The sequence below is a fragment of the Pseudopipra pipra genome, chromosome 5, assembly GCF_036250125.1.
Source record: "Pseudopipra pipra isolate bDixPip1 chromosome 5, bDixPip1.hap1, whole genome shotgun sequence".
Lineage (NCBI taxonomy): Eukaryota > Metazoa > Chordata > Aves > Passeriformes > Pipridae > Pseudopipra > Pseudopipra pipra.
Genome location: NC_087553.1, coordinates 46422909 through 46435163, shown reverse-complemented (window position 1 = coordinate 46435163; position 12255 = coordinate 46422909). Strand labels below are relative to the sequence as shown.

The following is a 12255-nucleotide window of genomic DNA, read 5'->3' as shown; positions in this document are numbered from 1 at the left end:
AAAGCTGTAGCTTGTCACTGGTGAGGTGTCTTTTTATGCTATATGCGTATAAGCAGGCATGTAAATGATTTGTTTCTGTGTCAACTATAGGACTTTCACTACAATACCATTCAGCAAACAGGAATCAAATTGGTTTTAAAGCACTTTGGTCACAAAAACGTGCTTCCGTCCTGGGAGATGCATTTTCAAAAGCTTTAGAAACATTTTTATGGTTTTAAAAATAAGATTATGCCAATGTCAAGAATCTTACCATGCCAAGAATTTTTAATATCACTGCAGGGGGCAGATGTTAGATTCATCATCAGATTAAAGGAGAGGTAGAGTGGTAGAAGAGTACTGTTTGTACTTCTCTTTATATTCCATTTGTAGGCCTTTGCAAAGCGTAAAGACATTATATTTTCACTGTTCTATCTGCCAGCAATTCAGAGTTGGTTATGTTGCTCTTTGTCTCTCATGCTATTGATCTGACTCAGTCTGGCTAGCTGCATACTCTGTATAAATTAAATTAAGTAAGTGTAATTCAGTGCAACTTGGATTCTCTGCTTGAATAGAGTCACAACTTCAGCATTCATTTCCTTTATGTTTTTCAAGAATCTAAACAATTCCCATAAAACTGGTGACAAAGTACAGGAAAAAAAAACCATGCCTCAGTTTATATTGCAAAATTGTAGCCTTCAATTGCAGAATTTTGAAAGAATTTTTTCAACTTATTGTTTTTCAGTAGGCAACAGAAACCCACCCACTTATAAGATAGATGCTCAGGGAAAATTCATTCTCTGTATTTGTTTAGACTGGTCAACATGAAAAAATTACATCTATCTGAGTTAAGGGATTACTTATCTGTACCAATGTAGCTTCCCATATAGATGCTCCTTACAAATTATAAAATGTGGTTTGGTTTAGGTTTGGGACTTCGGTGTTGGATTTTTTTGTTTAGTTTATGTGTTTTAAGAACATACTCATACAAAAGCTTTGGAAAAGCCAGAGTATGTCAGAGATCAGGCTGTCAACTCATTTCTGCTAGTTGTGTTGCTTTGACTCTGGTAAAAGACAGCAGGATTAAGCAGGCTTTCTTTTCTAGACAGAAAATGGTAATGGCAGAAATGCAGTCTTGAAGGGTGACTGCTGAGCACATTCTTTCGATAACAGGGAAGAAAACCTCTCTGACCATGTATTCGTGCAGTGAATAACGATGAATGATTAGGTTTTGAGACAGAGCACCAGAGGAGCTCACACACCCATGCGTGTGCATTCTGATGTGTGTATGTGTACGCAGTGTATGTAGTGCACATGTATGCTAAGCCATATATTAGTTTTATTCTAAAATCTGTAACATAGCATAAATGTTCTCATTGGTTAGATACTGAGCCTGCCACAAAGAAGCAGATTGGCCCAAATGAGGTTCAACTTTCATCTTCCAGATTTGTTGATCTGCAATTTCCTCAAATGAGGGAAATTAAACTGCATCGTTTACGTTTGAGGACGGCTGTGTTCATTCTTTCCTTGGGGAAAAAAATAAACAAGACAAGTAAAGAAAACCAGTGGCCATTACCAGATGTTTCATAGAATGGTTTGAAAGTCCCATTAAGGACAAACAAAAATTGTATGTCCTTAAGAAGAGTAGTCTCCTCCTAATCCCAAACTGTAGGAGGCCAGCTTTGCCAAGGGAAATGGTGCAAGGCTTATATTCTTTATGAGAGAAAAGCGTGCATTGACATGGGCAAAACCACAACAGAGTTTGTAAAGGAAACACTGTTTTCCTGCCTGTATTCAGTTAGAAGTACTGCACAGCATCAGTCACTTCTTGTGTAGCTTGGAACTACTACTTGCTGCCTTGGTGTAACTTTTCTGACTGACATCTGGGGCCGGAGCTATTCTGGCTTTGAGACAGTGGTACTTCTGCTGTAGGTGTTGGCCTGTGCTACATTGCTCTTGCTGTCTTGGGATATGAGTAGTTGGTGGTCTTTTAATTGTCTGATGCTGAGGATTTTCTCTTCTAGCATGTTTTCGTCACCGTCATCATCTGGTTTCTTCATCAATGACAAAACAATGAGTGTTTCCTTCTGCTACAGTCCTGTCGTTTTTCTTTTCAATGCAGCGTGCCATCTGGCAAGGAATTGCAGATACAAATGGATATGTGCCATATTCACACGTGCATAATGAACAAAATGGGAAGAGTAACGTTTTAGGCCAGGGTGCCTGTTTTATCAGTTTAGAAAGATGTGAAAGTCGTAAAATGGGTGCGGGAAGAGGATATACCCACTTGACATAGCATTCCCTCCTGTCCTTTTACAACACTGTCTTCACCAAATGTCAAAGTATTGTTTTATACTCAGGGAAAAAAACCCAAACAAATGGATAAGCCTTGCTTCCAGACACACTGGGACACCAAAAATTGCCTCCCTTCAAGTCACCACATTTTTCTGTGACCCTGCTCTCTTTATTTGTTTACCTGGAAGATCAATGGGAAAATGGTGACAGAAATACAGCATAAGGTTTCTATTGAGGTGGCAGCAGCAGGGCACAGCACTGGGATGGAGGTTGTTAGAGAAAAGAGACTGGTTGCCTCCTGGCCCTATTAGTAACATTGCCACTCTTTCAGTGTGGGGGCTCTCTGTGGTAATGAACATGACAGCTTCAGGATTATGTGCTGTGCCTTTCATACCTTTTGAAAGGAAATAATGTCTGTGCTGTGCAGTTTCCTTCATTATGAGAGAAAATCAGTCATACTGTTTTACGAAAGGATAAAAGGCATAAGAGTCCAATTTTTTTATCCTTCTTTTTCTCCTTTTTTTGAGACGTGAACTCCTTCTGCCTGGCTTTCTGAAAGGAATCATTAGGATAAAAAGAACTAGTTGAGCATTGCCATTTGGGTTTACTCTATTTTAGCATGTGTCCTTGCTAACATAAAATAATATACTAATGTATTCTTTGCAGCTGGAGGAAGGGTGGCTGGATGATGAAAGGAATGAATTCTTAGAGGAGTTAAACTTGGAAATGTTGGAAGAGCAGCATAATGAAGCAATGCAGTACACAGCGAACAAGGTGGAGCAGGTAGGACCGCTACTAAACATATCATTTGAAATTTTGCTAGGTATACTTTTTTATTAATAGAGACATATGCTGTAAAATGGAGTCAAAGGCTTTGATAGATTTCTGTCTCTAAAATGCTGTGAACTCTGGCATGCTGTAGGTAAGGAAAAGAACAGTAGATGCTTAGGCCCGGTATGGCAAGTTAGCAAACAATTTAATACTGTGTGATAAGTGCAGGTTTCTCATTTTCTCTGAACACGCAGAATAATATTGCTTTCTTGCTTTAATTCTGAACTGTTCAGAATTTATGATGTTATACTTTGTTTCAATTATTTTTAATTAATTTTATCAGTGTAGCACCTAGAGCTCTGAGCTGAAATAGGTGCTCCTCTTGTTGTATGCATGCAAAGTGTATTTTTCTTACACCAACAGTGCACAGCTCGGCATTTGTTTCGTTAATGGAGACAAATAAGCATATTGTTAGCATAGTCTCAGCTTGCTGCTGTCCTGACTTTTACCTGGCCAGATGTTATGTAGGCGGTGTGACTGTGGCAAAGATGCCATACATCTTTGTTTCATCAAGGGGTCTTCTCATTTGTACTTTGTTGTGGAAAGTGTAAGTGTCCACTCCTGGATCAGATGATCTGTCAGCATGCACACCTGTGTGGAGCCAAAGACATAAAATCCAACTTCATTTCCTGGCTTCTGGATTCTGCTGCTGGGGAGAAACTGGTTTTCCACCGACAGAACTTTTGACTTACAATTTTTTTCCCCATTCTGAATTGCTCACAAACAGCCTGAGGCATTTTTCTTTGGAGTGAAGAGAGAGAGAAAGACTGTGAGAGCCTTCTCTCTTCACAAAATCACCGAATATGCTGAGTTGGAAGGGACCCACAAGGATCATCGAGTCTAACTCCTGGCTGTTTACAGGACCATAGCCAAGAGTCACACTACGTGCACAAGAGTCTTGTCCAAATGCTTCTTGAATTCCATCAGGCTTGGTACTGTGACCACTTCTCTGTGGAGCCTGTTGCAGCACCCAACCACCCTCTGGGTGAAGAACCTTTTTTTAATGTCTAACCTAAACCTTCCCTGACACTTCTTATTGCACCACACAACTTTAGGCCATTCCCTCAAGTGCTGTCACTGGTCACCACAGAGAACAGATCAGTGCCTGCCCCCTCTTCTTCTCCTCACGAGGAAGTTGTAGACTGCAATGAGGTCTCCTCTCAGTCTCCTCTTCTGCAGGTTGAACAGACCAAGTGCCCTCAGCTGCTCCTCATATGGCTTTCCCTCAAGGCTCTTCACCATCTCCATTGCCCTACTTTGGACACTCTAACAGCTTAATATCTTTCTTATATTGTGGTGACCAAGACTGCACACAATATTCAAGGTGAGGCTGCATGAGTTCTTCTGGAAACCAGGGAGCTTATTTGGCTTCAGATACCTCAGTACCTGGTCCACACTGGGGACCTGAATGTGCATCTATTCAGTTTCCTCCTGAACTCCTCTCCGGCCTTGATCCTGGGCTAATGAGTACATGATAGCTCCTATTAAAGCTATTCATTGTACATAAATTAAATATTCATTGGGACAGAGACAGTGACAGAATAATAAGTCAATTACATGGAATATGATAGATCAGATTACAAATCTTTGATCTTATAAGCATTTAATTGCTTACATGAAGTGGAATAACTCCAGGGTCAGAGGTGAAGCGAGCCTTGCAACAGGTTTTATAGGAGCCTTTTAGTTGTGACTCTCTTTTCCAGGCAGTGATGCAAGCCTCGGTTTCCCAGGTCAAATCTGCTGCACTGATACCTACTTTGATATTTGGCATCTTCTTTATTGTTTTAACCAAAATTTTATCTTGGATAGCAAAAGATTTCCTGTCAGAAAGAACACTTGTTCTTTGCAAAGAAAATTCGTTTGCATGGTGACATTTTCACAAAACCCCCATTTCTGGTAGAAATTCCTGAACAAGTCTATCTACAAACTTCTACTAGGCCCTCACGTGACATGTTGGGACCCCTGAAATCACTTCACAGTTGTGATGTTCCACTCCAAAGTTCTTGTCAAGTTTTGGCTTTTTCACTGAATTTGGGTTTTGCATAGTGTTAACTATTAAACAGTGGTGTTCTGTGAAGTGGTTTCACAGAACCTATTGATATTGTTTATTTCCCATTTTGGTCTTTTACCAAGGATATTTTTTTTCCCCTTTTGAGATTTTATATTACTGTAGAAGAGTGTTACACTTGAAAAACATTATGGTCACTTGTGCTTGCCAGTATCTGATATTGGGTTGCTTGAAGTAATTCTAGGACAGCTAGATGTTGCTTTGCCCTTCTGATGAGTAATTGAGTCAACCAAATGCAGCTTGGTGTGTAATGGGGCGTCAGTAATTTGTGACAGCTGCTGCCTTTCTAGACTCCACATAGTGACTTGACAGAAAACTGGTTCTTTACTTCATGTTAGGCTGGGAAATCTAACAGTTTCCTGAGGGGAATCACACAATCCATTGGAGCTATGAAACTGCTCTTATTGCAGTTACCAGTGGCCAATCTGACTATCTTCAAGCTCCCCAGATGGCCATGGAGACCAGCTTTGTTTTTAGTGAACAAAAACTTAGTCCTCTGGTGTCATAATCATCTGTCATCATGAATCTTAGAGCTAAAGGAATGAATACACTCTATATCAGAATATTATTCCAAATATGAGTCTGTTTTACAGAATGCCATTTTAATATTTAATGTGAGCTTTCACAGAAAAGTCTGGTACAGTTTGTAATAGAAGAATCAAGTATAGAGTCATGTCTTTGACCCACTCTACAGAATTCAGTCAAGAATTGTATCTTCTCTGTATGGAATAGTTCAATAAACCTTGCGGAAAGATGTAATTCTCCATTTTTTATAACTCATTGTGTTCCTTCCCCTTTACAACATCATGGTTCATTGTGCAGCAGAGATAATTTTCAGAAGAATACCATACATTTGCCATGCAGAAATTCTTATTGGTATCATGGAATATATCAAAACCTATTAAGAAGAGAAAGAATTGGATTAAAAAAAAAATCATTCTAGTTCATTCAAAGCTGAAATGAAGTGAAAATATCTGGGGGAAAATAATTTTTTTTGTTAGAGAGGCCTTTTAATGCACCAGTGAAATCAATTCCAAACTTCCCTCGTGGCTGGAGTGGTTAGCCTGACACTGGAGATTCCTCTCCCCATGGCCAGTCTCCCTCTCGCTGTCAGAGACTGAGCAGAGATTGCACTATCAGCTGTGTTTGTTAGACCCTTCGACTGAATCTTACTGCCTTCAGAGTTTAGTAGCAATCTGGGTTTTGAGTCCCAATATACATCATAAGTTGTAAAATGAGAATAGAACAGTGCCTGAATGCCTGTAAGATTAGCCATTTTATAGGCATGAATGCTTGCTGAAGCTGAAATGCAGAATCTTTTGAGGTTCATTTATTGTTTGATTGTACGCACCACTGGGTTTCCCTTCTCATTATCTGAGTTCTCACTGCAAAGATGAGGCCTAAGGAGCCTTTTAGTATTTCAAACAGAAGTAATTGTAGAAGAGGTGGACAATATATGTTTGAAAACAAACACTTTGTGTGGAATAGATAATAGATAACACCAGAAAAAGCAACATACTGACAATTGTGGACTTTTTCTTGTTTTCTAACCTGGAATTAGGCTTGCTAACTTTCAAAATAAAATTAAAATAATCCCATGTTGTAAAAGACTGCTCAATCTACACATATTTAGGAACTCAGGAAAGCATTAAAAGTCCAGGACAGAAATTCCTGAGACTACCTTACTTGAGTCAAGGTGGATTTTTTAATAAAATGTATCTCACAAACATGCAGTACAATAAATATCCGTATTACTTTCCATTTTCTTAATGGAATTATCTGCAAGTATCCACATACTAAGGAAAGATTTAATTTGATATGGATGTCTGCTAAAGTTTGAGAAGAATCTGATTGTATAGGGACTTGTTTCTTGCCCTCTGGGAGGGGAACCCAAAGTGACTACCTGACATTCAGATGCCTGTACTAAAGTCACTTATATTTCATCAGATCAATTCCACCCATCTGGTTTCTGTTAGACTGAAAAAACGGCTTTGCTTTGTTTACATCTTTTTTGTGTGTGTATTAATTCTGATAGGGTAACTTGACTAGATGGCAGTGTATACTTTCAATCAGTCTAAATCAAGTGGAAGTTGAAGGAGCAAAGTTTAAGTTATTGACAAAATTGGTATGGAAAACAAGAGCCACTAATTCTGAAAGTGTTGATTGCAGGGGCCCGAACTGTAAACTCTGTTTCCAACATCTATACAAATAGCCTCATTAAGTGTTTTTTTTCGGAAGTGCTCAAATATATGCTTTGGTGGTGTAGCACTGTTCTGGAAACATTAGAGGAAACATCACGGAGCTCAGCTCCTGCAAGCTGTGTAACTGTGCTAACACATTCACATTATGGATAAGCCACCGTCTTTGGAGTTTTAATCATATAGATGCAAATTGCGCTATGTCACTCACCCTCAGGGTCAGAGAGCAGATCCTCGCTGTCCTCATTTGATACTGTGAATCCCTGCGTTTGGGACAGGCACCCAAATTCCTGACTGTTCTGCAGCACTGCCGTCCCATTGGCTAGTGGAGCTGTTCTCCTTCCTGTCAGGAGTTAAATATTTTCCAGAGCAGTGAGAAATGTGGATTGCACAGTGCAGTGGCTGGGGTGCAGTGTAGGTGACCCAGACTGTAGTTGCTTCTCTGCTGAGAGGTCTGGGGGCAGGAGAGGTCAATCTAAGCTGCAGCAGCTCCAAAGCAGGTGAGAGAAGGAACCAGAATTGCATATGTAGCACCACTCACCTGGAGGAGGTAAACTAGAAAAATATAAAATTAAACCTAAATGTCCTAAAGCATCTTTTCAGAAATTTTTAACTGGTTTCTCACAGACACTGAATTCTTCTGGTGGTGTGTTTCTTTCAATATTTGTTTTATTCCACTCTTACATTGAATTGGGAGTGGAGACTATTTTTGCTTTTCTGACACTAGGACATTATTTTTTCCTAGCTGTTGAAGAAGCAAAACCAGATGAAGGGTGGGTGATCATGAGGTGCACATGAAGAGAGGAGAAAAGATGAGATAGGAGAGACATTTTCATCCTGTTTTTCTGTCTGTCAAAGTAGATAAAAAGGGAATTATGACAGTAGCCTCTTTGAGTTTGTTTCCTTTCACTTGGTGCACTGTACCCTTTTTGTCCCTCAATTCTTACCATCATTATGCATAATTATGCAATTATACCTTCTAAAAGAGACATGGCGTTTGGGTGGTACTGTGTACAATAAGGTACTTGGTCATATAAATTGCACTCTGCATGATTATTTGCTAATCTAGTTTGAAAAATAAAGTGTCTGTCTCTTCAGAGAGGTATTATCTCACTTTCTATGAGAATATAAATAGGTTGAGAATATAAACAGGTGAGGTACAGTGAGTGGAGTGTGAATCAAAAGCCAAAGAGCTTGACATTATGCCCATGGCAAAGCATTCAGTGTTGTTCTATACTTAATAGTGAAAGACTGGTTTTATTTCTGAGCAACATAAACGCTAAAGATGGAACAAAAGTAGTCTCCAGGGATGCAATGGAATGAGGTTTATTTGAGCGAAATCCTAGAATTCAAAATCAACACTCTTTCAGGAAAAGGCTACTGAATACAAGAAGTGTGAGAAAGGGCCATGGAGGGTGCAGCTAGCTCTTTGCAAGGTCAACGTTGCCCATCTCCATGGAGCTAAAAAGAAGTTCACTGATTAAAAAAAGAAACAATAGTCTTCTTGCACCCTCTTAGGTTGTACTAGTACTGTAAGTTTGATTGGCTGCTTGCTCTATTTGTTTGAATTGATACCAATACTGAAGCTTTTTCCCAAGTTTGAGATTTCAGCTCCACCAGCCTCTGGCCATAATCCAGAATCAAAACCAGCACACCATCTGGTGATTATTATCTTTAAGCACTGCAAAGAAATGGCTTAGATAGAGGGGGAAATATTTCTTTCCGGACTTCAAAAACTATGTCACTAGTACTGTAATTCACCTACTTTTCTTGGTGTGGACACCACAGCATGACTCTCAGAAACGTTTAAAGGCTATGAGCAGTAGGACTGCTGCTTAGTGATCTATTTTAATTCAGCTTAAATCAAAGCCCAGCTGTTTAGGCAAAACAGATCTGGAAAATATCCTCCTGTAATATGGTCTGCAGTTGATAATCATTTTGGTTTGCTCATTTTTTTAGCCAAAGAAACATGAAGAGGAAGATGGCACTACAGACACTGCAACCTCATCATCCAACAATCACGAGAAGGACAGCGGGGTGGGACCTACAGATGAAAGTCTCCGTAATGATGAGAGCTCGGAGCAAGAAAATGCACCTGAGGAGCAGAACACCACTATCCTGCAGAGCAAACGGGATCTGGGCCACAGCCAGGATATGTTAGGCAGTGTTGAGCTCCAGTGCAATAAAAGCTTTGTGTCTGGGGAATACATTGAATCTGATTTCATAGGAAACCCAGAGGAGGAATGTGAAAGGTTTCGGCAGCTGTTGGAACTGAAGTGCAAGATTCGAAACCATGGAGAGTATGATCTGTATTACTCGAGCAGCATGATAGAATGCAACAGAAGAGAGCAAGATGGAGTGGAGCATGAGCTGCAGCTACTCAACGAGGAACTGAGGAACATTGAACTTGAATGCCAGAATATTATGCAAGCTCACCAGCTCCAAAAGGTGAGAGATCAGTACGGAGACATTTGGGCTTTACACGATGAAAGTTTCAGGAATTATAACACCAGCATAGATGTACAAAGAGGCAAACTGGATGACATCATGGAGCACCCTGAGAAGTCTGACAAGGACAGCTCCAGTGCCTACAACACAGCTGAAAGTTGCAGGAGCACTCCGCTGACAGTGGAGCGATCCCCTGATAACTCTCTCCAGAGGATGATTAGCATAACCAATAGGAAAAACCTGAGGAGCACAATAGTGGCTAATCAGTCATCCTCAGGACAAAGCAACCGGGAGACAGCCTCAGCCAAAACCAAACCTACAGAGCAAAACAGTGCTGTCGAGAATGCAGTGCTGGCATCAGAAAGCAGCAAATTCACAGACCAGGAAAGGCAGGGCAACGAGCACATTCCCTACTTGTCTCCATATCATAGTTCATCTTACAGGTACGGGAATATACCTGCTCATGCAAAGCATTATCAAAGCTATATGCAACTGATCCAGCAGAAGTCTGCTGTGGAGTATGCCCAAAGCCAGCTCAGCCTGGTGAGCATGTGCAAAGACTCACAGAAGTGTGCAGAGCCCAAGATGGAATGGAAAGTGAAAATAAGGAGTGATGGGACAAGGTACATCACAAAGAGACCAGTTCGAGACAGAATCCTGAAGGAACGTGCCTTAAAAATTAAAGAGGAGCGCAGTGGGATGACAACAGATGATGATACAATGAGTGAGATGAAGATGGGTCGCTACTGGAGCAAAGAAGAGCGGAAGCAACACTTGGTGCGAGCTAAGGAGCAGAGGAGGCGGCGAGAGTTCATGATGAGGAGCAGGCTGGAGTGTCTTAAGGAAAGTCCACAGAGTGGCAGTGAGGGCAAAAAGGAAATCAACATTATTGAACTGAGTCACAAAAAGATGATGAAAAAGAGAAACAAGAAAATCTTGGACAACTGGATGACAATCCAAGAACTGATGACACACGGTGCTAAATCCCCAGATGGCACAAGAGTGCACAATGCCTTTTTATCAGTTACTACTGTATGAACGCAACTTCTTTCAGAGAGTATACTACCAGTTTAGGTAGACTACGATTGCCTCGTTCAATGTGGCATTTTTATATATTTTGTGACTGTTTATAGTTTGATCTTTTTGTAAGCAAAATTACCTGGTAATTTTTCATTTGTTTTTCATATAATGGTACCTTCTTTATCCGGCAGTCTTTCTTTATCCTGCAATATATTCATATATTCATTTGTAGGAAAAAAAAAAAAAGAGGAAAAAAAGCAAAGCAAAAAAAAAACTGGAGAAGCCAATTAATTTCTTAACCTAATATGTATCCTGTAACTTAAGATGTGGATTTATTTCTCTAATTTTGCTTTTTCTACTTTAGTAACAATAAAATACCAAAACAAAATGCTTTATACTGTATCCTTGTCTTAACAAGTTTTAAAGTTTTACATCTTAGATTGAATCTGTTTATAAATCATATACCACATCCCATCATATAGATAAGACTGACATTTTTCCAACTACACATTGTACAGTACATTTAATCTGTAAATTGCAATTGTATCTGTCCAAGTAAAGTGTAAGTGGGCAATTCTCCTGTGTTATGTAGTGGCATTGGTCATGTATCTGGACAGTTTGTGATAATTGTGAAGATGAAAGAGAAATAAATTATTGCTTATCTTTAAGGAAAAAAAAGTCAGGAGTTCTTTGATTTAAATTGAGTATTTGCCTTTAAAGTATGAGTCATCTCACTGTGCATGGTATTTACAGCATATAGAGATTTCAAGAACACAGGACACAATTTCATAGGCTATTTCTTATGAATTAGCTTTTCATTTTGCAGAACCCATAGGGACTGAGCAAGTCTTTCTGATTTTTCCTTACCTGCTATTATTAGTTGATTGAATGATTCCTTGATATATTACTCTGTTGTAAGATGTCACGTAACTACCGTGAGTCCTTTCCCTGGCTGAGCTTGCTATTTGTTCTACACATACAAAACATAAACACATCATATGCCTAACTTTGAGCCAAATCTTGTGCAAGAAAAACTAGGAGTGACATTTTCATAGAAGATGAGTTAAGAAAAGTTAAGAATGAAAAGCAACTAAATGAGTTGAGAGTATAGCTTTATTGTTGAGGAGCATCCATGTCTTTTAGAAGAGTCCCAGTGGGAGCTGGCTGGGGCTCAGGAGCAACAACAACTTGTTGTCTTGGTGCTTGATGTCCCTGTCTCTCCATGCAGCAGAGGCACTTCAGCTACCAGTGGGACATCTTGTAAGCTGCTGCTGCTGGCAACCCAGTGAGTTACAGCAAGCTGAAATGACTAGTCTTGGGTAGTGAGCGGGGTCAAAGACCTTACCTAATAGCCCTATTTTTATTGTCCCTGTGCTTGACTAACACCAGGTCCTGATGATGGTGTTTTCTATAGGAGGA

General features: G+C 39.8%; 1 protein-coding gene across 2 annotated transcripts in view; it reads left to right on the top strand.

The window, feature by feature from the left end:
- Positions 1-11508, top strand: part of PDZRN4 (PDZ domain containing ring finger 4) — a 245761-nt gene extending 234253 nt beyond the window's left edge. For both annotated transcript variants that reach the window (XM_064655948.1, XM_064655949.1), the window contains 2 exons: positions 2938-3054; positions 9328-11508. In XM_064655948.1, the coding sequence (XP_064512018.1) occupies positions 2938-3054; positions 9328-10854 (1644 nt within the window). In that variant the 3' untranslated portion in view covers positions 10855-11508. The remainder of the gene's footprint in view (positions 1-2937; positions 3055-9327) is intronic.
- Positions 11509-12255: the final 747 nt, after the last annotated feature.